The sequence below is a fragment of the Protopterus annectens genome, chromosome 12.part0, assembly GCF_019279795.1.
Source record: "Protopterus annectens isolate FY-2018-M chromosome 12.part0, PAN1.0, whole genome shotgun sequence".
Classification (NCBI taxonomy): domain Eukaryota; kingdom Metazoa; phylum Chordata; order Ceratodontiformes; family Protopteridae; genus Protopterus; species Protopterus annectens.
Genome location: NC_056746.1, coordinates 109,285,613 through 109,312,882, shown reverse-complemented (window position 1 = coordinate 109,312,882; position 27,270 = coordinate 109,285,613). Strand labels below are relative to the sequence as shown.

The following is a 27,270-nucleotide window of genomic DNA, read 5'->3' as shown; positions in this document are numbered from 1 at the left end:
CTATAACCTTAACCCAAACCCTAAGGTCCGTCACTATTGCACACTCTCCTAACCCGCGTCCTAACCCTATCTCACTTAACCCGCCCCTAACCCTAAAGACTGTCACTATCGCACACTCACCTAACCCGCACCCTAACCCTAACTCACTTAACCAACCCTTATCCCTAGAGTCCGTCAGTATCGCACACTTACCTTACTCGCGCCCTAACCCTAACGTCCGTCACTACCGCATACTTACACGGCCTTTTCACATGTCGGTGTTCTCAGCGTCGGGGTTTTCATCCATCTGTCTTCTCAGTTTTCCATCTTCTGGTGGCGGTGTTCTCATAGTCTGCATTGTCAGCTTTCGGCTTTGTCAGGTAGACCCATATATATATATATATATATATATATATATATATATATATATATATGCGCACACACATACTTCCTACACCTTTTTCTAAGACAATATCTAGGGCTTATTTCTCCAAGGAAAAAGAGCATCTTTCTTGACCTTTCCGGTTCTTCTGCCCTGACCTTGCTTCATTCTGCAGAACCCACCTATTAAGGTATCAAAATGATCTCGAAACCTTCTGATCCAACAGCTTCTGATACCAGATCTGTGTCTTTGGATTCAACACATTCTGATCCAAAGTAGCATCCTCGGACCCTGTGTGCTTAGTCTCTCGATCCAGCACCCTCCTCCTTCCATTGCCTTCTTAGATAGACATCACCAGTGTAGAAGCTCTTAAGTTGCATCATCCTTTTGTTCGTCCAGAGGTCTGACCAAAGTAGATGTGGATGGAATGGTGAAATTTCTCTCAGCACAAATTCAGAAGTTGTTTTTTCCGGCACCTACCCTATTGAGTCTGGAGACCTGTACAAGTACTGCTCCACCTGTTATAGCTCCTTATCCGATCCAACCTATGGTTTCGAGCAATTGGATTTGAGAATCCCAGAGCTTGTCTGTCTAATCCAAAGATCATTAGATCTTCCAGTCTGATACCATCTCTGAATGGACCGGCTCCCAGTTTGTTCAAGCAGGATGACTCTCGGACCTGTAGCATCCTTGCCGGATCAGAGGTATTGGAATAGACTCCTAAGTTGTTAGAGCTGTCCCTGTCTCTCATGGCCTGTTTATTGAACAGCTGTGCCCTGTCTGCCTCAGGTAGACTGTCCTCTGTTTGAAGGGAGCCGAGCGTAATGGAAGACTCTGCCTGTGCGGTCGAGGAGGCTTGCATAGTCAAGGGCATAGGAACACTTCTCACAAATCCTACTAGCACTCTTGAAAGGAGGCCTGATTGTCCACCTCTGTAGGCAGTCAGGGGGTCATATATCTGTGCACCAGAGGGTCTCACTAGACATCACAAAGGATGCATAGGTGCAAAGGATTATTTCCAGAGGTTGTATAATACCCCCCACCCCAGTGATAAAATTCCCGATGTTCCACACAGTCAGGGGGAAAAAGCAGCACAAAAAATAAAAAGCTGCTAGAAAAGTTATCCAGGAGGTCCCAACAGACCTGAAAGAATCCGGAATCTACTCAAGATTCTTTTTAGTGCCAAAGAAAACAGGGACTTGAGACCAATTTTGGATCTTAGCAGTCTGAACAAATCAGTTCAGTACACCAAGTTCCAGATGCTCATGGTTCATTCCATTTTGCCTTTTCTACACCAGGATAACTGGATGTGCTCAATAGATCTTCAGGATGCAAAGATACCTACACTTCCAGCTGGGAGCCAGTCATTACCATTTCAGAACTGTGCCCTTTGCCCTCACCTTAGCCCTCAAGGTGTTTTCCATATGCATGGCAGTAATAGCAGCCCACTTGTGACTGCAGGGATTCCGGGTGCTTCCTTACTTGGGCAATTCACTCTTGACTGCTCCGACCAGGCATCTGTTGATAAAAACACAAGTATTATGTACTCCAGCTGTGCTCCCACCTGAGAATTACCATCGGTCACAAGAAATCCCAGCTAGAACCATCTCGCGTATTAGAGTTCATAGCTGCTCTGTTCAATGCGTTATCAGTGACAGCCTCCCATTCCCTTGTCAAGAATACAGATTATTCGATTTGAAGTGAAAAAGATGATTCAGAATTACTTAGTCAGCTCCATTGATTCTCCAAGCTTTAGGATCAGTGCCTGCGGTAATAGTTTTGGTTCCATTTGCAAGATACCATAAGAGAATTCTTCAGTGGACCCTAGCAACTCAGTGGTCTTTTCTACACCAGCATTTGTCCATCCAGATCAGAATAACTCGGGCATGCAAAAATTATCTCTTATGGTGGATTCACTGAGATCAGATTTAAGAAGGCCACCCCTCCATAATTCCTCAGCCCAAAGCCATAGTGACTACAGATGCTTCCTAAATAAGGTGGGGGGGGGGGGCACTTCTTGGGGGAAACAGTTCAAGGCACATTGTCCTCCGAAGAGGCCAACATGCATATCCATGTCCTAGAAATAAGAGCAGTTCTTCTAGCATTGCAGGCCTTCCAAGAAACTCTCCCTTCAGGGATTATTGGGACTCAGACTAACAATATGTCAGTGGCCTGCTACATAAACAAGGAGGAGCCAGATCTTGCCTCTTGTATCAAGAAGCTTTGTGTGTGTGACAGTTGGTGATCTTATCCATTTGATTGCTTTTAGCAATGAACATTCTGGGGAAATTCAGTGTGATAGCAGACAGGTTGAGCTGGTCTATTTTATTGTCTCGCAACTTTCTCTCAACATGAGATTAGGGGAAAGAAGGGTAAAAGATATTCTGCCAGTGGGTGTAACATTGCTGCAACCTGTTTGCATCTCCCCTCAACAAGTGCTGCAGGTTCTTTGCCCTGATCCCCCTACCAGGGGAATCACTGAGAGAGATTCCTCCACAGTTGGCTCCCTGGTCTCCTCTGTGCTCATCCCCGAACCCCTCTATTCCCCAAGTTTCTCCAGAAAGCATCCCAATTGAGGAGCACAGTCATCCCCGTTTGCCCCTTACTGGCTTCATCAGATTTGGTTCCCCTTTTCTGATGTCATCTGGCTTGCCCTCCTTGGAATCCAGATTCAATTCCAGACGACCTGCGTCACCCGACCAACATGGTTCATCTGGATGTTTTAGGCCTAAAGTTGACTGCATGGCTTCTCCACATCCATTAATAGCTAGACAACACAGGCTCTCTTCTCCTGTACATCACGTTGTTTTGTCTTTCCATAAAGCTTCAGCTAGAAAGATTTACAGAAGTAAATGGAAACGATTTGTTTTTTGGACACAACAGAAAGACATTGACCCTTTTTCAGTGCCAGTACCTAAAGTTCTTGAATTTTTGACTACAGTTTTTAACTAGCTCCTTGACTGTTGAAGTACAACTAGCCGTTTCTAATTTTCATGTAGGAGTAAACAGTTCCACCTTAGCTTTTTCCAAACTTTGTAAGGCTTTTCTAAGAGGAAACCATTTTAGACATCCTTTTAAAGATTCAACCCACAATGGGATTTGAGTTAGTTTTACAAGCTTTGACTAGGGCTCCATTTGAACAGTCAGCATAGTGAGAACTAAAATTTTTAACCTGGCAAACTATCTTTTTAGTAACCATGACCTCTGCTGAAAGAGTTTCAGAACTTCAAGCTCATCTTCTAAGCCCCCTTATCTTAATTTTTCATAGATAGTGTATCATTATGAACCAGCCTTCCCTTCCTTTTTTAGGTGGTGTCAGAATCAGAATCCATCATAAATCAATCTATCCATCTTAGTTTTTCTTCCAGATTTTTCAGACAAAGGGAAATACATGATTAGATGTTCACAGTTACGTTTCTGTTTGAGTAGAACTGCAAAATTCAGAAAATCAGATAAATTTTGTTTCTTTTTTTGGAGTCATAATTGGGCAAGTCAGTAACCAAAGTAACTTTAGCCAAGTAGCTAACTTATTACTTTTCTTTTGTCTACAACAAATTGAACATTTGCCATAACCTTTCAGAGCTCATTCAACCAAGTCCATGGCAACTTCATTATTTTTATTCATATATTCCCTGTACAATATATGTGCTGCTGCTACTCGTACCTTTATTACTCATTGCAAGTTAGATCTGGTCTGCAGGGTAAAAGTAGCCTTTGGCTCAACAGTGCTTAGGAATATCCTTCCCTTAGAGTCCACCCGGGATTCATGTAGCTGGGGACTCTGTCCCATTTGTTGACGAACGGATTAAAATTGACATCAGATAAAGAAGTTATGTACTCACCATAATGTTCTCTCTGTGTTGTCCATTTTCATTCCTCAACTCCCCTCCTTCCAACCCCCTACCATTTTGTTTGTTCCTTCTGGAAGAATGAGAAGATGCTAATGGAACCAATGTTCCTGTCTTTGTGCTCCAGATATTCCTTTCTCTTACCATGTGATTGTTCCTTGATTTTAATTAGCAATAAGGTCAGCAAACAAGATCTGAGGTATGGAGGGGTATAGGGCATTATGGGTAAGGGAGGAGCCTGAGAATTGTCAGTATCCACGAGTTGTAAAAGTGGCTGAGTCCGATCCGAGGATAGGATCCGAACCAACTTGTTGAGGGAGAATGAAAGTGGACAACACAGATGGAACGTTATGGTGAGTACTTAACTTCTTTTTTACGTTGATCTTCATACTTTTTTGTTTTCCTCATCAGAACTGTTTGATCTTTGTTATACATGAAACTGGAACATAAGCTGGTAGTAACTACCCTTTTGCACTTGTTCTGTGTCTTGTTGCTTGATGTTTGAGACAGTTGGCAGATCATTTTGTCTACCCCCTCCCCTGGAGATTTTTGAATATACATTTGCTTGGATGTTCTTGCAAATCTAATGGTAGTGTTTATTCTAACTGTCCCTTTGTATGTGATTAACTGTTCTCAGGGAATTTCATGTCTTATTTTGCATCATATTGGTCTTTTTGATCTTACAGCAAGAATCATGCAAATTTGAGATGTAGTAACGTATGCTCTGCATTGCAGATAGTGACAGAAGACCAGTTCTGTGGCCATCAGGGCAATGACATGTACGATGAAGAAAAAGTGAGGTATACAGTGTTCAAAGTATTAAAAAACTCAACACTAGCAGAATTTGTCCAGAATCTTTCACAAACTATGGTAAGTTTTCATCAATTTTGCATCTTACCGCTACTTTATTGTGCTGCAGGTTTGCCAAGTCTTGCCTTACCATAGAATAACAATTTGTTGATGTTTGTTTTGTTGCAGGGGTTTCCCCAAGATCAGATCCGGTTATGGCCAATGCAGGCTAGGAGTAACGGTACGAAGAGGCCAGCAATGTTGGACTATGAAGCAGACTGCAGTAAAACTGTAAATATGTCTTCATTAGTTTTTATTTACCTCACTATATGATAACCTAGATGTAAGTTACTGTAATTTAAAGCACAGTAGTAGTAACCGGTTTCCTGTTATGTCTGATGGCTTAGGATGTGGGCATTTTTCACTGCAGTGTGTTTGAGACCAAAACGATTATTTGTGTTTTTTTTTTTTTTTTTTTTTGTCGAGATGAAAGAGCTCTTCAAAGGGGTGTAGAAGACTTTAACAGTATCAAAGTACAGATGTTATGTAGACCTATCTCGCCCCCATTATTACGTTTGGGTTCGGAGCCAATCCTCTGCTCCGACTCTGCCGCTTTTAGAAAGACTGAAAACTTCTGATTGGCTTGTGGCTAGGAGGTATCCCATGGTGCATGAGCACTTTCCCCAGATCTCGTTTGCCGCATCTTCAGTCGGAAGCTTCTTTTGGTTGATTGTGGCTAAGTGCTTATTGGGAGTTTTTTGCTTCTAGTGAAGATTTTCTGCCATAGTTTATTGCTGACTGTCTTTATTGTGATTACCGATTTGTGAGTTTAACCGGATTTGACCTTCTTGTCGTTTTTAAAAAATCTCATGGGCCTGTTGGTGGTTTGTGTGTGTTTTTTCTTGACTCGACCGTTTACCTTAGAGGTTCTAGTTTGTCAGTTTCTTTTCTTGCACTACGTTCGTTTAAGTTAGAGAACCTAGTAACCTTTTTTTTTCTTTTTTCTTTTGTGGGTTATAGGGCTAGATCTGCTTAGAGGATCTAGTTCCTCTCGTGTGTGTGTTGGTTTTCCTCTGCTGCCATTATGTCTAAGGAGCCTAAAGAACACAGTCGGGCTTTAAAAAGTGTATTAAATGTTAGCAAAAAATGTCCATCACTGATGGACATAGTGTCTGTGTGTACTGCTTAGGGGGCCATACATCTGCAAGAAACTTGTCTTTTTTGCCATTCTTTCAGCCCTAGAGTACTCCAGGAATGGAAGAATAAGCTGATTTTGAAAGGCATGTTGAAGCCTTCCTTCGAGGAAGACCTAGCCAGATGTTGTTTGTGTTTCACTGCTGCAGTCATTATATTTGGGTAATCTGCTGGCAGGTTGCCCTCAGTTGGCCTGAATAACAAATTGGGTTCTGCGTCGGTTGCTGTCTCCTCTTCCATGATGTCAGGTCGTCAGGGGTATAAAACATGCAGCCGGTGCCATTTTATTCAGTCTTTCTTGCCGCGCGGTGCCCGAAGCAGAAACAGTACGCAAGTGCCGGTTGGCCGACTCCTGAAATTTTCGCATTCGAGTTTCAGAACTGAAGTCTTCAAACTAAAGCTAAGTACCCCGTTGGGGAAACTTTTTATTGCTCCTTACCAATGTCATTAAAAGTTAATAATTGCATTACCTGTGGGAAGCAAATACCTCAGAAGGATTTTCATTTGTACTGTATTCCTTACCTAGGCCCAGATCATAACGTGCCTTGCTGTCAGTTTTGTGCTAGATTTAACTAACGCATTATTAAGTGTCAGTATATTTTTGCTTCTAAATATTTTGGATCAAGATGTAATTATCTTGAAATGTCGTCGGTTAGCAATCCGACTACTGGAGTTCACAAAAAGCGCAAAGAAAAAGACAGACAGACTGTCGAGGTCCAAAACCGACGACAAAGCTTCTCCTAAGCCAGTCGCCGGTACTCAGTGAGGCACTTTCGCAGCCCCTAATATCTGCTACTTTTGAGTCACAGGCTTCTACAGAGGCCCATTCGGAGTCCGGTATGCCGCGAGATTATCAGAGTATTGAACCCGCGGATGTCTCTCCCTTGGATGGGTCTGGAGCCGCTGAGCAGGCACCGGCTTCTGAGGGTGTTTTCGGGCCTCAACATTTTTATATTAAACCGCCAGCCTCAAAAACAAGATCAAAAACTTCTATGTCTAAAAAACCAACGCATGAGCCACGTGCTCAGGCCCCTATGCCTAAAAAACAGATGACCAAAATGGCTGAGGACTTACCTTGATCGTGGTGTCCGAACCCCACCCCCCTGCTAAGAGAGGCCTAGGCAAGGCACTGATTATGAATCTTCAGATCAGGTTTCCATTTCTTCTGATTCCTCTCTTGATCAGGAATTTTCTATTCCACCCTATGAGGATTCTGATGCAGAAGAATCCATCCCATCTGCATCTCCTCCTGAGGATTACTCTTTTGGAGAAACTTTGCATACTTTAAGGGAACATTTTCACTGGGAGAGTCAGGACTTTACTGAATCAAAAAGAGGCTTAGGGATTTCCTTCTTCCTCAGCATATGTCTTTGGCAATACTTCCTGTATTAGACATTGATTATGTGTTTTCGGAATCAAGCATGGCTCCTGATTCCCTACCTCCGGCTCCTAGTAAGCCAGACAGATATTACAAGGTTCCTGACTCCCACAAATTCCTATTCAGAAATCCTGCTGCTGATCCAGAGACTATTTCTCAGGGTACCAAGGGTGTAAAGGCCTCTACAGCCAAAAATCCTACCCCCTCTCATAGAGATTCCCGGCTGTTGGATCGATGGGGAAAGAAGGTTTATACGTCTGCAACCTTGACAATTAGGGCCTTAAACTGCCAGTTTCATATGGTTAAATATCAACAGCATGTTATGGGCTTACTGAAACAGAAAATTATGTTGATTTCTGATTGTGTGGAAGATAAAAACATTACATGAATTACTACTTTCAGCAGAAGAGGTTGGAAAGCATACTTTGCAATGTGGTATTGATTCCTTGGAGGCCTCTTGCAGGGCCGCAGTTACTAGATATGTGATTAGAAGGCATGCCTGGCTCAAGGAGCAAAATCTGCCTGAACATGTTAAAGCTAAATTGTTGGATGCCCCCTTGCATTATGATACTCTGTTTGGTAATAAGGCAGAAGAGGTTTTAAAGAAAATGGAAGACAAAGCTAAATCTTTGCAAACTGTAAAATATTTCTTGCAAGTGCATCCACCCAGGTGCAGTAGGCACTGGCCTACTAAAAATTGGTCCTTTCCTGTTTCCATCAGAGCCACTCAAGGCAAATCCAGGCACCAATCACAAGGTTCTTACAGTTCAAAGCAATGGGGTGCCTCCACTTCCAAATCTGGAGGAAACAAAGCACAACCCTACAGTAAGCAGTCTCAATGACTTCCCTCTACCTTCACCAAACACTTATCTTTTGGCAGACCCCTTGGGGGGAAAACTAGCACTTCATGCTCAAATTTGTCAGTTAATTACCCAGGACCAGTGGGTATTAAACATAGTATCCCAGGGGTACAGATTTAATTTCCATACTTTGCCAATTCCAAACGGTTGGCCAGATCTGCCACAAAATCAGTGGGCAGAGGCTCAGAAACAAGTTGTGTCCCTCGTGGATATGGGGGCTATTCAACCAGTACCAGAAAAGGAAAAAGGTCAAGGTTTTTATTCAAGACTTTTCCTGGTACCCAGAAAAGACGATGCCTGACGTCCAATACTGGACTTATCAATTTTGAACATGTTCCTGGACATTCAAAAATTCAAAATGCTGACTTTACAACAGCTACTGCCTATGCTGGGCAGGAACGCTTGGTTAGTGACTCTAGACTTAAGAGGCATACCTGCATATCCCAGTAAGGGAATCATGCAGAAGATACCGCCGCTTCAAGGCAAGTTTTCTGCATTACCAATTCTCTGCACTGCCCTTTGGCTTATCTACTGCGCCCAGGGCCTGTACAAAGTGCCTGGCACCAGTAATTACATTTTGCAGACAAAGAAGCATACAAATTTATCCTTACCTGGATGATTGTCTCATTCAAGCAGAGGACAAGGACACTCTTCTTCAACATCTGGCGTTTGTAAAAAGGCTTCTAACATGCCTAGGTTACACAATAAATGAAAAGAAATCCCACCTGGTACCCTCTCAAATAATTACATTCCTGGGTGCAAGCTTGAATACAACTGCCCAGATGGCTTACCTTACGCCTGACAAAGGCAACTGACAACATACTTCAAACAAATGGCAACAAAAACCCAGTTATCTGCAAGACAAGTTCTGCAGGCTTTGGGGTTCGTGGCATCCTGCATTCTACAAATTCCATATGCGAGACTGCATATGAGGAAACTACAATGGTACCTAAAATGTTTATGGAGTCAACATTGTCACAGTCTGGAAACGATTCCTCTCATTCCCTCCCTACAACAGGAGTTTATTTGGTGGGCAGAGACATGTCACCAAAACAAGGGACTGTCATTCACTCTACCCCCTGCCACCCAAACCCTAACTACAGATGCATCAGACTATGCTTGGGGGGCCCACCTGGCAGAGAGATGCATTCAGGGCAAATGGAGCCCAAAACAAATGCATCTGCATATCAACCAGAAAGAGATGCTAGCTGTTCAGAATGCTCTGACAGCCTTCAAGGACTTAATTCATCCAGGACAACTACTGATAAAGACGGACAACACCACGGTTATGTGGTACATAAACAAGCAGGGGGGTGCACATTACTACCCCCTTTGCAGACTAGCCATGGCATTGTGGAGCACAGCTTTTACTTTCCAAATACATATTCAAGCTCAATTCCTGCCAGGAGAACAAAATACTCTGGCAGACCTAAACAGAAATCTTATGGACCCGCACAAATGGAAACTGGATCCACAAATCTTTAGCATGTTAACACAGAAATGGGGGAGCCCAGACATAGATCTATTTGCCTCTCCCCAAAATTATCAACTGGACAAATTCTGCACAAGAACATATCACAGAAAAGCATGGAAAGTGGATGCCCTATCCTTCAGTTGGAAAAACCTATCAGTCTATGCCTTTCCCCCTCTGCCTCTTCTCTTCAAGGTCTTACTAAAAGTCAGACAGGAAAAAACAAAAATGATCCTAGTTGCTCCAGACTGGCCTCGCCAGCACTGGTACCCAATTCTAAGGAATATGTTTAAACTTCCTCCTTGGTACTTGCCTCAAATACCTCATCTGCTGTCGCAGCAGAACAATCAAATTTTGCACACTCCGCTCCAAACTCTGAACCTTGCAGCATGGCTGATCATTTAATTATTCAAACAACACCTCTCAGTAAATCTCTGATGGATATAATTTTGGAAGCCAGAAGGCCTAGTACTAGAAAATCTTAAGCTGATAAATGGAAGAGACTCTGTGCTTGGAACCAAGCATAAGGAAACGGACACAGCAAAGCCCAATATTCCTCAGATTTTACAACATTTGACTGAGATGCTTGACAAGGGCCTATCTTTTTCTTCAGTAGAAATACATGCCTCTGCCATCTCAGCTCATTACAACACAGAGCCTCTCCTCTTTTCTCATCCTCTGCTTAAAGAGCATCTTATAGGGGCCAGAAATTTAAGGCCTCCCATAAGACCACCAACTCCTGCATGGCACCTCAACTCTGTGCTGGAAAAACTCACCCTGCCTCCTTTTAAACCAGCAGCTACTGCGGATATAAAATTTCTATCTTGGAAAACAGCTTTCCACTTGGCAGTCACTTCAGCAAGAAGGGTTTCAGAACTACAGGCTCTCATGGCTGTGGAGCCTTTTATTACATTTTACCCGGACAGGGTGTCCCTCAGGACCAATCCTTCTTTTATGCCTAAGGTGGTATCCAGTGTGGCTCTTAACCAGACAATTCCCCTGCCAGCATTTTACCCAAATCCGCAGAACAAGGGGAAGCGGATTCTGCATTCATTGGATGTACACAGACAACTAAGATTCTACTTAAACAGGACCAAATCTCTAAGGAAGCCTGAGCAACTACTGGTAGCATTTGCTGCAGGGTCAGAGGGGAAGGCTGTATCAAAGCAGACTATTTCTAAGTGGATAAGCCACTGCATTCGTTTCTGCTACATGCACCATGGTAAACCTGTGCCCAAGGGGATCAGGTCGCATTCCACCAGGGCTGCCTCTACCTCAGCAGCTTTTCTCAGAGGGGTTCCAACCAAAGAAGTTCTAGAGGCTGCTACTTGGAGCTCTGTTCATACCTTCACAAAGCATTATCATTTGCCTCTCTTCTCCAAATCCAGGGCAAGCTTTGCCACTGCAGTTCTGCAGGGCCTTATAGCCGCTCCTAATGCTATTTAGTTCTGTCCTCTCATCCATAGCTTTGGGATTCTACCCAAATGCAATGACTGCAACAGTGAAACATGAAGAACATAGTACAGTTGTGTACACTTACCATAAATGTAGATGTTCGAGTGTATTCACTGTTGCAGTCCGGGTTACCCACCCGCCATCCCCCTTTTCTATAACTTTTCTTTCCTTCACTATATACTAAAGCCTTTGTGGTGTATTTGCTTTTAGATGAAGGTAAAGTGTATGTTGCTAAAAGTGCATTTACATATATTTATGTTTATTTATATATATTTTTGCTCCTCATTTAGGGGGGGCACCTGGCATCTGGGTTATGAAAAACTGAATAAAATGGCGTCGGCTGCATGTTTTATACCCCTGACAACCTGACGTCATGGAAGAGGAGTCTGCAACCGACGCAGGACCCAAGACTTTGTTATTCAGGTCGACTGAGAGCAACCTGCCAGCAGATTACCCAAATGGTAATGACCAACAGTGAAAGCACCTGGACATCTATATTTATGGTAAGTGTACACAACTGTACTTTCTTCCTCCTCTGTTGGGTCGCATTCATGCAGGAAGGATAAGGGCAAGACCTCTAAACGGCCTTCTCCGGCCACAACTTCTGCCTCTGAACCTCCACAGAAGTTACCAAAATTGGAGTTGGTCTCTGTCTCTTCAGCTCCACAGTCTTCTGGGCCAATTGAGATTTTGGACATAGACCCTGCAGTATCGGCACTAAGTGTTTCGATGCCGATCACTAGCAGTCCTCTTCGTAGCTGGTCAACGGATATTCCACCGGTCTCCCCTACTCTAAAATCGCCTATATTGCAAAGAACGAGGTCTCCCACACTGTCCTCCAGATCCTCCAGGAGTCCATCTGAAGAAGACATCGAGCGAGTGGTGCTCAGACTCCAAGTCGTCGGCCTTGGCAAAATTTTTGTCGGCTCTGGAGCCGACTCCTGCTACCGATCCTGCTCTCATTTCTCCTCCAAGCCAGATGTGGCCTTTGGAGCTAATATTGCCGGTACCGACTGCACTGGTGTCCTCTGCTCCAGTACCCCATGTGGTTGTCTCGGTTCCGAGTTCCACTCCAACACTCTCAGCGCCGTCCGAAGTGTTTAGGGTCTGAAGCTCTGTGGTCGGCCTCGAGGGGGACACTTGGAACTGAACAACTTTGGTGCCGAGCCTCCCTCTTGGTGCGTGGCCCGAGTGAGCTCGGACCCTACATTGTTCTCGGAACCAATCCTTTTAGAGCCATCGGCACCTACGCTCTCTTCAGAGCCGGAGGTATCGGTCTTCGTGAAGATGAGGAGCATGTTGGATAGTTCATCCGCCCCACGTAGAAATACCGATGCTATACTCCCCCAAGTGCCGACTACAGTCTCAGCATCCTCTCTTCCCCTCTATGGCAGAGGCCCACAGCCTCAGGACCCCCATTTGGGTGGCCCCTGACCTTCCAAGACCTCCCCAGAGGACCCCGCTTAGGAGCCCCCTCGGAAGAGCTCGTGTAAGAGGAAGCATGTAGACTCCCTTGATGAGTCTCTCACATTTGACACTGACCACGATGAGTCAGAGGGGTCCTCTGAAGATGTCTCCTTTGCAGACATTTTGGAGATCCTCAAGCAGAGAGGCGGCTGGCCCACTGTAACCACGTCTGATGAGGAGTCAGTGTACCTGAAGGCTTTTGGGTCTCAATTCTCAGCTTCATGGGTGTCTCCCCCATTTGATGAATTACTGGATCTTGAGTCAGAAAGCATGGCAGACTCCTGATGCCGTGGAACCGGTCCCCAGTAGGCCAAATAAATTTCTTTCCACCCCCTGAAGACAAAGAATTTTTATCCAAGGGCTTGGCTGTTGTTGCCATGGTGGTGGCAGCAGCCATGAAGAAAGAACTAGCAGAGACGACTTCTTCTATCCATCCGCCCAGTAAGGAAGCCCGAACGATGGATAGGTACGGGAAGCGTATCTTCTCTTCAGCAGCTTTTACACTCCGATCGCAGAACTTATCTATCACACTTTGAGACTTCAGAGAGATCTCCTAAAGGAGTTAGGAGATGCTTTTCAGGGTACCTCTATTGAAGCAGTCCCATCTACAGTGTCTACTCAGCTGGCTACCCTAACATCCATTGTTAACTCCTCCATGCGGTTCATCTCGTACACAGCTGATGGTACGAGTAGGGCGGCAGGGTTAGGAGTCTCCTTAAGAAGACACTCCTGGATGCGTCTATGCAGTATTGCTGAGCTTTTCAAGTCTACATTCACTAATGCCCCCGTAGATGGATCCTGTCTTTTTGGACCCAAGGTGAAAGATACCCTCACCAGGTGTGAACAGGAAGGAAAGACTCTCTCTGCCATGGGAGTCCGTTTTACCGTTCCTTCTAGACCTTACCCTATAGGTCAAAAGAGTGGTAAAATGTGGTTCAAGAAATCACAGAGACCTTTCCAGGATGCACAGGGAGATTCCTCCTTCAGAGGCAGGGGAGGAAGAAGACGTCGCGCTAGAGGCAGGGGAGGCCCACAAAATCAGGGAGGTTTTGATTCCTTTCGTGACTGTCCCTATCAGCCTTCCTGATGTTGAACCTGACTGTGCATCTCTGGAGCCGGTCGGGGGTCGCCTGTCCTTGTACCCAGAAGCCTGGCTAAATCTCACTCGAGACAAGTGGGTAGAAGACATTATCACCAGAGGTTACTCTATACCCTTTTCCCTTCCACCATGCCCTCCCAAAAGGTTCCCAGATGTACCACGCAATCACAGGGATCAAGCAGCTATAGAGATAGAAAAGCCGCTGCTAAAAAGAGCCATCCAAAAGGTCCCAACAGACCAGACAGGATTCGGAACATACTCCAGGTTCTTTATAGTTCCAAAAAGAACAGGGGACTAGAGACCCATCCTAGACCTCAGCAGGTTAAACGAGTATGTAAAGAAGTCCAAGTTGCGAATGGTCACTCTACAATCCATACTCCCTCTCTTAGGGAAAGACAGCTGGATGTGCTCAATAGATCTCCAGGATGCCTACTACCACATAATGATGGACAAAGCATCAAGGAGTTATCTGTGCTTCCAGCTGGGAGCCAGTCATTACCAGTTTCGGGCGCTGCCCTTTGGTCTCACCACAGCCCCTCGGGTGTTCAAATGCATGGCAGTAGTGACAGCTCATTTGAGTTGTCAGGGAATCCAAGTCTTTCCTTATCTGGACGATTGGTTCCTGACCGCTACCACCAGGTATCGTTTAGTTCAATCCAGAGATTCCACAATCGAGCTCTGCTCCCAGTTGGGAATCTCTATAAACTGTGAAAAATCCTCAACTTTGCCCACTCAATCTATAAACTTTATAGGAACAAACATAGACACGGTTTCTATGATAGTCAGACTACCTACAGACAGAGTACAGAATCTTGCACAGCAAATTTACAGGTTACTTCCTCTCCGAAGAGTCAAAGCGAAGGTGGTGTTGCAGCTTCTTTGAACAATGGCGTCGACCATAACCTTTGTACCATTAGCAAGACTGCATATGAGGATACTCCAATGGCTCCTGTCATCCCAGTGGTCTTTTCAGCAGTTTCCTCTGCATCACCAGATAACTGAGCACAGATTCATGCAAAAAGGATCTCCACTGGTGGATTCAGTCAGGTCATCTTGCCACAGGGACTCCCTTTCTACCGCACCAACCCGTTGCCACTGTGACCACGGATGCCTCTCAGGGTGGGGGTGGCATTATCTAGGCAGGACTGTCCAAGGCACATGGCAAGATCAGGAGGCCCATCTGCATATCAGTGTCCTAGAGATGAGAGAGGTGCTTCTACTGTTGCAAGCACTTGACGATTTTCTCCCTCTAGGGACGATGGCTATCCAGACAAGACAACATGTCAGTGATTTGGTATCTAAACAAACAAGGGGGAACCAGATCATACCCTTTATGTCGAGAGGCCCTGCGAGTTTGGAACTGGGCGATTTCTTCCCAATGCTTTCTCATTGCAACGCACGTCACGGGGACATCCAACATGATGGCGGACAAGATAAGCAGGGCAATATTATTAACTCACGAATGGTCTTTGAACCAGAAAGTCACCAGTCTGATCTTCCACAAGTGGGGACAACCCTGCTGCGATCTCTTTGCCAGCCCCATCAACACCAAATGCAGCACCTTTTTCTCCCTCATCCCCCGTCCGAGAGAGTCTCAAGAGATGCACTCGTCCATGATTATTATGCTTTTCCTCCTTTTCCACTCATTCCCAAGGTCATACAGAAAGCAGTGTTGTTGAGAAGCAAGATGATCCTCATCACTCCTTACTAGCCTCATCAGATTTGGTTCCCTTTTCTCGAGCCCCACCTGTTACACTATCCATGGACTCTGGACCCAGTGCCAGACCTCTTGACACACGTCAGGTTCTCTTCATTCCAGTCTCCACACTCTCAAACTGACAGCATGGCTGCTCCAGTTCCGTCACTAGTCAGGCTTCATGATCTGTCTCCAGCTGTATCCCATATCTATACTTCTTCTCACAAGCCTTAGACTAGAAAATTGTATCACAGTAAATGGAAGAGATTTTCTATATGGGCACATAACAGAGAAGTTAATCCATTTACAGCTCCCATTCCTATTGTCTTAAAGTTCCTTTCAGAACTCTTTCACCAGGGTTCAGCAGCTGCTACATTCCCGAGTTCAGCTAGCAGCAATATCCAATTTTCATATGGAGATTAATGATTCAAGCCTTATGTCTCACAAACTATGCAAATCTTTTTTTAAGGGTTCCATGATGTTAAGATCTCCTGTTCAAGACCCCATTCCTCCGTGGGATCTAAATCTAGTCCTTTCTAGACTTACTTTGCCACCATTTGAACCAGCCCATAGTTGTCAGTTGAAATTCCTGTTTTGGAAGACTCTCTTTTTCTGGTGGCAATGACCTCAGCCAGACGAGTTTCTGAACTACAAGCCTGATCAGTTAAATCTCCATATTTAATTTTTCACAAAGATAGGGTTTCTCTCCAGACCAGTCCTTCTTTTATCCCTAAAGTCTCTTCTCATTTTCACTTAAACCAAACAATCGAATTGCCAGTGTTCATCCCTAATCACACCAATAAAGCAGAGTATAGATTTCATCAGTTGGATGTGTATACGCAACTGCGTGTCTATATCCACAGATCCAAAGTATTTAGAAAATCAGAACAGCTATTCGTTTCCGTTGCTGAGACAAGAATGGGTTTGCCAGTTTCTGAGGTCACACCATCGAACTGGATCTCTAATTGTATCTTTCATTTACACTTCTGAGGGAAAGGAGTTACCCATTAAAGTCAAAGCGCATTCTACCAGGTCATTTTCTACTTCTGCTGCCTTCCAAGCCAGGGCGCCTATTGATAATATATGCAGCAGCAACATGGGCTACCCCTCATACCTTAATTTCCCATTATAAATTGGATTTAAATTCCAGGGGTAGAGCCTCGTTTGGTTCCACGGTACTCAGGAGTATTTTCCAGTGAGCCACCCACTCAAAATGCTAGGGACACTGTCTCACGTAATAATGTAGGTGAGATAGGACTACATAACATAAAGAAGTTATGTACTCACCATAACGTTCCATGTATGTAGTCCATCTCGCCGAACATTATTACAAACCCAACCACCAGCCCCCTTCCTGGAGGATCTGGAAACAGTTTTTTGTACAGTGGTTTATACCATAAAGGGCGCCTTTATTACAGTTTATTCTTCCAGACCTTTGTCCTCTTTCTGTCTTATCCTGATTTAGATTCGTAGAAAACAAGATCTGGGGAATGTGCTCATGCACCATGGGATACCTCCTAGCCACGAGCCAGACAGAAGTTTTCAGGCTTTCTAAAAGCGGTTGAGTTGGAGCCGAGGATCGGCTCCGAACCCACACGTAATAATGTTTGGCGAGATGGACTACATACATGGAACGTTATGGTGAGTACATAACTTCTTTTTTTTGGATGCTGCTAGTGGTCTAGTTGGCTTTGATCTTTTTTGGGGGCAGGCATTTTAACTTGTAAAGGTAAAACAGATAAGGTCCAGTGTAATAAGCGAGTCAGAATCACTATGCATTACTGCTCTGTGTACGGTGAGCTAGTTGGAAGAAGGCTTTGCCTCACATTGTAGCATCTAACCCCTCTGTAGCTACCTCTTTCCTTCCTGTTCCTAATCCATTTGAATTCCTTTTGACTTGCCGTTTTTCTGGCAGGCTAAGGCATTGCTGCCCTTTCATTTATCTTATATTTGCTTGTAATCATCTCTTCCAAGTTTTCTTCATCTAACCTATTCCCCATGAAAAGGATGATTCCACATCTTGGCCCATGACTGCCTTGTTTTGATTTAGAACTTGACTAGCATCTTCAAACTTTCTTCCATTTTCATAGGTTCATAGGTAGGAAGGAAGAGAGAAAAAACATTGCTGTGCGCCATTCTGTGGAGAGGCTGAGGTTGAACAGCGTGTTTAGGTGGGGGGTTAGTTTGTTCTGTAGTTCGTGCAAGACGCAGCCTGGGACACCATCTGGTCCCATTGACGCTGTGTTTTTGGCTTTTGAAAGGGCTGTTTTCACCAGTGCATCTGTGATTTTTGGGACACTACACTTTTCCGGTATTGTTGTGGACCCTTTTGGAATGAGAAGGGGGGTGAAGTTTGCACTGAATCTATCTGCTAGGATGTTGGTAGTATCTGTAGGTTCAGTATATTTTGTGCTATTTTGCACTAGTTCAGTGCATATCTGCGAGTTGCCACTTAGATTCTTAACATAGCTAAAGAAGGCTTTGTATTTATCTTTGGAATCTTTGGCTATTTTTCTTTCAAAGTTAGTCTTGGATGATTTTATGAGGGACCTCAATTTCTTACTGATACTGATCAGGGATGTCTTTCCTTCTTGGGATTTGCTTTTTTTCTGATCTAGATTCCTCCTATTGTATAGCCTGTTTATTGCAGGGGTCCACCAAACTGGTTTCCTTCTCTTAGAGGAGTGAGTCTTGGTTTTGCTAGCGATGGCATGATCCATGCATCTTTGTAAGTGCTCATAGAGTGCATTTGTAAAGGTTTCTGCATTTTGGATAGCATTATCCTTTAGTGTGGTGGCTGTGAAACTTACCACCCCTGTCTTAAGTAAGGTGAAGTTTGTTTTAGAAAAGTTTTTTTACTGTGGTTTCCTTAGTTTGGGGGTGGGGGTGTTGACATCCAGAGTGATAAGTTTATGGTCTGATCTAAGCAGTGACTGGTTGACCTCTGGTGTGGAACACCTGTCGCCCATGTTGGTGATGACCAGGTCCAATATGTTTTCACCTCTGATAGGGGGAGTTTACCAGCTGATCCAGGTCGTTTGAGTTGATGAATTCCAGGAAGCGCTGGGCCTGGGAATTTGTACTCTAGTAGTTTTCCCAGTGAATGGTAGGGTAATTGAAATTGCCCAATATCAGGGTGTTTGGTAGGACCTTCATGTTCTCCAGTGACTCCAGAAAGGTGGAGTGGTGGTCCTGGGTCATGTCATCTCCTTATTGTCTTAGTAAATGACCTCTGATGTGAAGTTGTTCAATCTCGCCGTTAATACTTGCACACGGGTTCGGCTGCGAGTTGGCGGTTTCACAAGCTTCGGGTTTTAGAGTAGATCAAGGCCAAGTCCCTATCCCATGATGCTCTCTGTCTCAGATCTAGTGGAGGTCAAGAGAGAGTTCGGGCCAGTATTTCTTGAATTTCTTAAAATCTTGTTAGCTAAATTTTTGCAATCTTCTGTAAAATAGCGTCTTTTTGGCTAGCTAGTCTTAGTTTTGCATTTAGGCTTTGTCCTTGCTATATTTGATGAGAATTTTCATCTTTCAAGAGCGGCTGCTCTTACTCCTGTTGGCTGTGTTTGTTGGTTGTTAAAACATTGTTTTCTCTATCCTGTTACAGCTAAGTTGTAGTTAGTGTGATATATATATATATATTAGTACTGTAGATTTCTTCTTAGCATTGCTGTGTTATTAGATGATATTAGATTGGACCTTTTCTTGTGTGGTTTGCATAGCTTTATATAGATTTGCTGTTCTGACTGGTGCATATAATTTTTTGCTTTTGATGTGGCAGATCAGAAAGAGAAACAAAAGTCCGGTTTTAAAAAATTCCCTAGGTGCGGGCAGAAATGGTCAATAACTGACTTGCATGTCAGTTGTGTTTACTGTTTGGGGGCAGTCCATCTCCAGGAGGATTGCTCCATTTTCCACTCTTTTAGTAGCAGGGTGTTACTGGAGCGCAGGAGAAAACTGGTGGACGGGTTTGCTGAACCAGATTTCCAGGAGTCTTTGGACAAGGCTGACCAGGCCTCCAAGTCATCGAAGGGGTCAAAGTCCTCTAAAGCTTCGTCGGAGCCTTAGTCGTCAGCTCCAAGCCTTGCTGTTAAGGTGCGGTTGCCGGCTCTGCAGTTTTTGGAGCTGTGCACCGAGCCGTTGTTTCAGAGCTGGTCCCAGTATTGGAGCTGGTCTCCGAAACCTTGAGGTCCCCCATTTTGTAGTCTGTGGCTTCTTCGATTCCTTCTACTCATTCTTCGAGAACCCTCTCCGATGTGGATGTGACTGAATGGTGCAGAGGCTTCTCAAGAACCCAGCTCTAGCCAAATTATCGGCTTAGACCCAACTGATTTTGGAGCCGAAGACCGTTTTACCTGCAGTGTCTACTCCTCCAAGCCGGGCCTTCTGAGCCGGGGGAGGGAGAACTGATGATTATGGATCCTTCGGAGCAGAGGCCTGTTCCAGTGCTATCGGCTTCGTCAACTCAGACTTCTTCGGTGCCATTCAAGGAGTCTGGGAGCCGACACTTTCTGATCGGCTCCGGGGGGGGGGGGGGAGTCTCGAACTGATGTATCTATTCCAACCCTTCCTCTCGGAGCGGATGAGCTCGGCTGCTTCCTCTGCGTCGGAGCCCACTGCGTCGTCGCCGGGGGAGGTTGCCATCTTCTTCGGAACCGGCTGCTTCCTTCCTTCGATGCTATGAGGAGGGTTATGTCTTCCAAGACTCCAGCGTCGTCAGGGCCTTCCTTCTCCTCCCCTAAAGTGCCACTTACTGCCTCTACATCACGGGTCCCTGTAAAGTGTCGAGACCCAGAGCCTCGGGTAGCTCCATTGGGTGACCCATGTTATACTGAGACCTCGCCAGAAGCCTCGACTGATTAGGTTCCCAGGAAGAAGCTTTGCTAGAGGAGTCTATTACATTAGACACCGATTTAGAGAAGTCAGAAGGGTCCCCACAGTCCCCCTCGGAGGATATCTCCTTTTCTGATATCCTTAAACTTCTTAATCAGAGGGGTGACTAGCAGTTTTTTAGCCCTACTGATGATGAGTCTGTGCTCCTGAAGGCCTTTGAGTCTCAACCCTCCACTTCCTGGGTGACTCTGCCCTTCGTTGAACTAATGGAATTGGTTGCTTGAAGGGCGTAGGAGTCGCCTGATACTTTGGAACCTGTCCCTTGGAGGCCCAACAAATTTATTATGTCACCCCAAGACAAAATGTTTCTCACCAAGGGAGTGCAGGTTGATGCTATGGTGGTTGCGGCAGCCACCAAGAAAGAGATATCTGAAACATTTTCTACTGTCCATCCTCCTAAGAGGGATTCCAGGACTATGGACAGGTATGGGAAATGCATCTTTAGTTCTGCGACTTTTGCTATGCGATCGCTCAACTACTTGACACATTTTACCTGTCGTCAGAGAGATCTCCTAAAAGTGCTTGGAGATGCTCTGCAGGGTAGTACAGATGGAGGTGTCTCTGATAAGGTGACAACCCAGCTTAATACCCTTAACTCCATAGTTAACTTGTCCATGTGGCTCATTTCTTACGCAGCCGATGGTTCGAGTCAGGCAGCGGATTCAGCAGTAGCTCTTTGGAGACATTCTGAATGCGCTTATGCTATTTTGCTGAAGCCTTCAAATCTTCCTTGGTTAATACCCCATTTTATGGCTCATCCCTTTTCGAGCCCAAAGTCAAGGAGACCCTCACTAGGTGTGAGCAAGATGGAAAGACTCTTATCTGCCGTAGGAGTCCATTTTTCCACCCCTACTAGACAGTACCCCAAAGGGCAGAAGGGAGGAAAAATGTGGTTCCGGAAGTCCCAAGGAGCTTTTCAGAACACACGGAGTGAACCCCCCCCCTCCAGGGGCAGAGAAGGGGCTAATAATGGAAGAAGCTGCCCAGGCGGCAGATGGGGGTCCGCAAAACCAGGGCGACGGGGATCAGTTCTTTGGCAAGCCCTACCAGCACTCCTCAAATGAGTCCCGACTGTCCTACTCTGGAGGCAGTCGGGGGTCGCTTGTCTTTGTATCCAGACGCCTGGCTAGAAATTACAAAAGATTCATGGGTACAAAGAATAGTTATCAGAGGTTATGTCATTCCGTTCTCAGAACCCTCACCCGTACGAAGAAATATCTCAGACGTTCCACCCAGTCTCAGGGATCAAGCGACCATAGAAATTCAAAGGCTGCAGGAAAAGAGTCATCCAGCCAGTCCCAGTAGACCAGATAGGATCCTGAACCTACTCATGGTTGTTTTTATTTCCAAAGAAAACGAGACTGGAGGCCCATATTGGACCTCAGCGGACTCAATGCCTTTGTAAAGGAGAAGTTCCAGATGGTCACGCTTCAATTGATTCTTCCATTCTTAGGAACGGGCAATTGGATGTGCTTTGTAGGTCTCAAGGATGGGTACTATCATATCAAAAGGGCCAGAACATCCAGAGATCACTTTCATTTCCGGCTGGGAGCCAGTCACTATCAGTGTTGAGTACTGCCCTTTGGTCTCACAACAGCCCCCAGAGTGTTTACCAAATGCATGGCAGTGGTTACGGCTCACCTGAGGCGTCTAGTATTCCGAGTGTTTCCTTACCGCCACCCCCAGGCATCAACTAATTTTATCCAAGGATCACACTCGGCCTTTGCTCTCAGGAATAACTATAAATTTCGACAAGTCTGCGTTGTCACCATCGCAGCGTATCTCCTTTATTGGAGCAGACTTAGACACCACCACCATCTGGTAAAATTGCCACTGGACAGAATAGTCATTCTTCGAAAACAGGTATCAGACATTCTGACGAGGAAAAAAGTACCAGCCTCTTAAATGTTGAAACTACTAAGTACCATGGCAGCAACGCTCATAGAGTTCCTCTGGGGCGTATGCACATGAGAATACTTCAGTGGTTGCTCTTCACCCAGTGGTCTTACCAAAAACTTCCGATATCATTCTTGATAATGATTACAGATTCTTGCAGAAAGGATCTTCTTTGGTGGTTGACCAGCCATCAGGTAACAGTAGGTCACCCATTTGTTCTTCTCCCGCCATCAGCCACAGTGACCACGGATGCTTCTCTGATAGGGTGGGGGGGGGGCTTTTTCAGGGAAGAACAGCCCAAGGCACCTGGTCAGAGACAGAGTCACAGTTGCACATCAGTGTCTTGGAGTTGAGAGCGGTGCTTTTGTTGTTGCAGTACTTCCACGACTCTGCCTCTGGGGATGATTGCGATCCAGACCTGTAGTCTGGTATATCAACAAACAAGGGAGAACTAAGTCTTACCCCTTATGTCGAGAGGCCTTGAGAATTTGGCAGTGGGCTGTATCCACCGGGCACTTTCTGATAGCAATGCACATCCCGGGGAAATCCAAAGTGATCTCGGACAAACTGAGCAGAGCCATTCTAATGCCACATGAGTGGTCCCTCAAAGGTGAGGTTGCAGAGATGATTTTCCGCAGTTGGGGCCAGGCTTGCTGCGACCTGTTTGCATCCTTTGTGAATGCCAAATGCAGAAGCTACTTTGCCTTGAATCCCCAGCCAGGGAACACTCTCGTACACAATTGGCCCCTGGGACTCTCATATGCCTTTCCACTAAATCCCCTGATTCCGAAATTCTTGCAGAAAGCCAAAGCCCTGGGGAGGACTGTAATTTTAATAGCCCCATTTTGGCCTCTGCAGATTTGGTTTCCCTTCCTTTGGCCTACCAACTGGTGGAACCATGGATTCTGGACCCAGTTCCAGACCTACTGACACACTTGTCAGGGGCCCTTCATCCCCCTCTTCATTTCCTCAGATTGACAGCTTGGCTGCTCCGATTCCTAGCTTAGCCAGTTCACACCATTTTTCCTCTGAGGTACAGCATATTCTTGTATCTACTCATAAAGCTTCCACCAGAAAGTTGTACTCCAGCAAATGGAAGCGGTTTGCTTTTTGGACATCCCAGAATAATATTGACTCTTGCGTCGCCCCAATTGCTATCATTTTGGAATTCCTGACTAAGCTTTTTCATGAACGTGGTGCAGCTGCCACTATGAGTTCAGTTGGCTGCAATTTCATATTTTCACCTCTGATCTGAAGGTTCTAACCTAATGTCTCACAGACTATGTAGGGACTTCTTGAAGGGTACCATACATCTTAGACCGCCTGTTAGGCAACCTTTTACTCCCTGGAATCTGAATTTTGTGCCATCACGGATTATTCTTCCTCCCTTTGAGCCTGCAGCATCCTGCCATTTAAAATTTCTCTCTGAAAACAATTTTCTTGGTAGCCATTACCTCAGCACCTAGTGTGTCCGAACTTCAGGCCCTATCTATCAAACCCCCATATTTGGTGTTTCATCCCGACAGTGTGTCACTGAGGACTAACACTTCCTTCCTTCCAAAGGTGTGTTCCGAGACTAACCTGAATCAAACTATCGAACTTCCATCTTTTTTCAGTAACCATTCTAACAAGTTGGAGTATATGTTGCATAAGCTTGATGTTCACAGGCAATTAAGATTCTATTTGGACAGACCAAAAGAATTTAGAAAATCAGAACAACTCTTTGTTTCTCATGCTGACACTAAGAAAGGGCTACCAGTATCCAAAGTTACTCATTTCTTCGTTTCTCGAAGAATGAGTAAGACTTGCAGCCTGGTGGTCTTGTTCTAGGTTTCTTACTCCGGCTGGAGTGCCTTTTATGTGTCGTCATGTTTTTACATGCTGGGATCAACAAACTAGATCTGAGGTGAGACAGTGCATCCTGGGATAGGGTCTTGGCCTCGCACTACTCTAAAACCTTGAGCTTGTGAAAGTGGCCGACTCTGTGCCTATGGTTTTGGCTCCACACCCATGTGTAAGAATGAAGGCGAGATGAACAACTCACATGGAACGTTATGGTAAGTACGTAACTTTTTTTTTTCCACCAGTTTGATAGCCTTTTTACTTCATGCTGTCTTCAGTTGTTTGACTCAACTGAATAATAGTCACTTTTCTGTCTGATCTTGTCTAGGTGACTTCCAGAGCAATAAAAATCCATTTGTTCTCTTGCTTTGAACATTGCTAATGTACTGTATCGGATTGCTTTATATTTGATTTGGGCTTTCAGTGTGAATTTTAAGGGGTTTCTAAGGCCTGTGTTGTCCCTTAAAAAGTTAAAAAACAGTGCTCCTGCAGGACACAGATTTCCATGGAAGGATTATTTTCAAGATCTCTTCTGCCTTCGTGATAGTCACCCAGTTATGTCTTAGTTTTTCTAAATAAAACTATTCATTTGCGATGCCCATCAAGGTCTTTATTAAATTTGAATGTCAAAGGTTTCAGGGCAGGAAATATACATGCATTCCTCTTTAAGAGAGTGTTCCACTTACTTGGGGAGTCAGAACAATATCGAATGATGCATTAGCGACAAAATGAGTTTAAAATAAAATACTTAGGGAAGACCCCATGAGCACAGAGCATGAGGCAATCTTTTCCTTCCTGGCTCTGGGACCTTTCCTCATCCCTCTGGAATTTTCGTTACCCTTGTGGAAAGTGAGTGGGTTAGCAGCTTCACAATCCATGTTCCTTATGTGGATCACTGCTTCCTTAATTTAAGATTATATGGGTTATATCCTGCTAGGATTATAACGGCAAATCAGTTTCCAAAACTTTCAGGGTACCTTCCACTCAACTGAACAGTTGGTCAACCTAAGATGAGCTGACTAAAAGTGAGGTTTGTGTGTCAAGCTCTTGAGAGCTTTCATGCCAACATAGGTGGGAGGGAGAATAAAGCCCTGAGAGAACAATGATAGGAATGTAATGATAAAAAGTCCACACCCTAGCATTAAAAACATACAAAAGTAAAATCAGAGGGTGGAGGGAAGGAGCGGCTGCAGCAGTGATCATTCAAACATTTACTGTTATGCTAAGTTTTTTCCATGGCTGTACAGTGATGTTCTTCGTGTTTCACTGTTGGTCATTTGTTTGTTTGTCTTTTCGGCTTTTCCCATGTAGGGTTGGCACAGCGGAACTCCAGTCTGCTATTGATTGGCAGTTCATTTTTATGGTGCCGAGTTGCCAGCCCGACGCCCAACCTTCAGCGAAGGCACGCCCATTCACGCATGTCTTTCGGAGGCTACTTAAGTTTGGGTTATCTGCTTGCTGGTAGCCCTCAGTCAGCCTGATTAACAAGGTTTTGGGTCCTGCGTCGGTTGCTGTCCCTTTTTCCATGACTGCAGGTTGTCAGGGGTATAAAACATGCAGCCGATACCATTAGATCAGTCTTGCTTGCCATGCAGTTTGCAAGTGCCGGTCGGCCGACTCCTGAAATTTTTGTTTTCGAGTTTCAGAACTGAAGTCTTCAACCAAAGCTAAGTACCCCATTGGGGAAAATTTTTCTTGCTCCTTACTGATGTCAGTAAAAGTTAATAATTGCATTACTTGTGGAAAGCAAATACCTCATAAAGATTTTCTGTCGTACTGTATTCCTTGCCTAGGCACTGACCACGACGTACCTTGCTGTTGGTTTTGTGCTTTATTTAATCAGCGCACTATCTGTCGTCTGTATATTTTCACCTCTAAATATTTCGGTTCTTATCCAGAAATGTCGTCTGTTAGCCATTCGACTACTGGGATTCGGTAAAAACGCAGAGAGACAGGCCACCGAGGTCCAAAACTGCCGACAATACTTCTAAGCCAGTCGCCAGTTCGCCGGTACTCAGTGAGGCGCTTTCGCAGCCCCTGATACCCGCTACTTCTGATTTGCAGGCCTCTGTTGAGACCCATTTGGAGTCAGGTATGCCGCGAGATGCTTCAACTATGGAACCCACGGATGTCTCTACTTTGGATGGGTCCGGAACCGCTGTGCAGGCACCGGCTTCTGAGGGTGTATTCAGGCCTACGGACTTGCATATTAAATAGACGCCTCATTCTTTACTTAGGCCTAAATCTCGATCCATGCCTAATAAATGACGCCCAGGCCACATGCTCAGGCCTCTATGCCTAAAAAACAAATAAGAATGGCTGAAGGTCTAATAACTAATCAGTGGTAGCCAACCCCCCCACCACCACCACCATTCTAGGAGGCCTAGGACTTGGTTGATTATGAATCTTCTGATCAGGATTCTATTTTTTCTGATTCTTCTGATGATCTGGATTTGCCCTTATCTACTTATGAAGATTCTGATGCAGAGGACTCCATTCCCTCTGCTTCCCCTCCTGAGGATTTTTCTTTTGGGGAAACCTTACATACTCTAAGGGAGCATTTCCACTAGGAAAGCCAGGATTTTTCTGATTCATAAAAGAGGCTTAGGGATTTCCTTCTCCTACCTCAGCATAGGCCTTTAGCTATTCCTCCTGTACTAGACATTGTTGATGCTTTTTCGGAATCTAGTTTAGCCCCTGATTCCCTGCCTCCAGCTCCCAGAAAGCCTGACAAGATACTACAGGGTCCCTGAGTCCCACAAGTTCCTTTTTAAAAATCCTATTGCAGATCCAGAGATTATTTCACAGGGGCCCAAGGGCAGGCCTCTACTGCTAAAAATCCTACCCCTTCTGATAGAGACTCCAGGGCACTGGATAGATGGGGGTAAGAAGGTTCACACTTCTGCAGCCTTGACCATTAGGCCTTTAAACTGCCAGTTTCATATGTTAAAGTATCAGCAACATGTTATTGGACTGCTTAAACAGAAAATGTTGAATGTGAAGTTGTTGGATCTCGCCATT

General features: G+C 44.9%; 1 protein-coding gene across 1 annotated transcript in view; it reads left to right on the top strand.

The window, feature by feature from the left end:
• USP7 (ubiquitin specific peptidase 7) overlaps window positions 1–27,270 on the top strand; it is a 3,814,244-nt gene that overhangs the window by 2,206,800 nt on the left and 1,580,174 nt on the right. Inside the window, 2 exon segments of the mRNA XM_044088895.1 lie at window positions 4,945–5,079; window positions 5,188–5,289. Coding sequence (XP_043944830.1) covers window positions 4,945–5,079; window positions 5,188–5,289 — 237 coding nt within the window.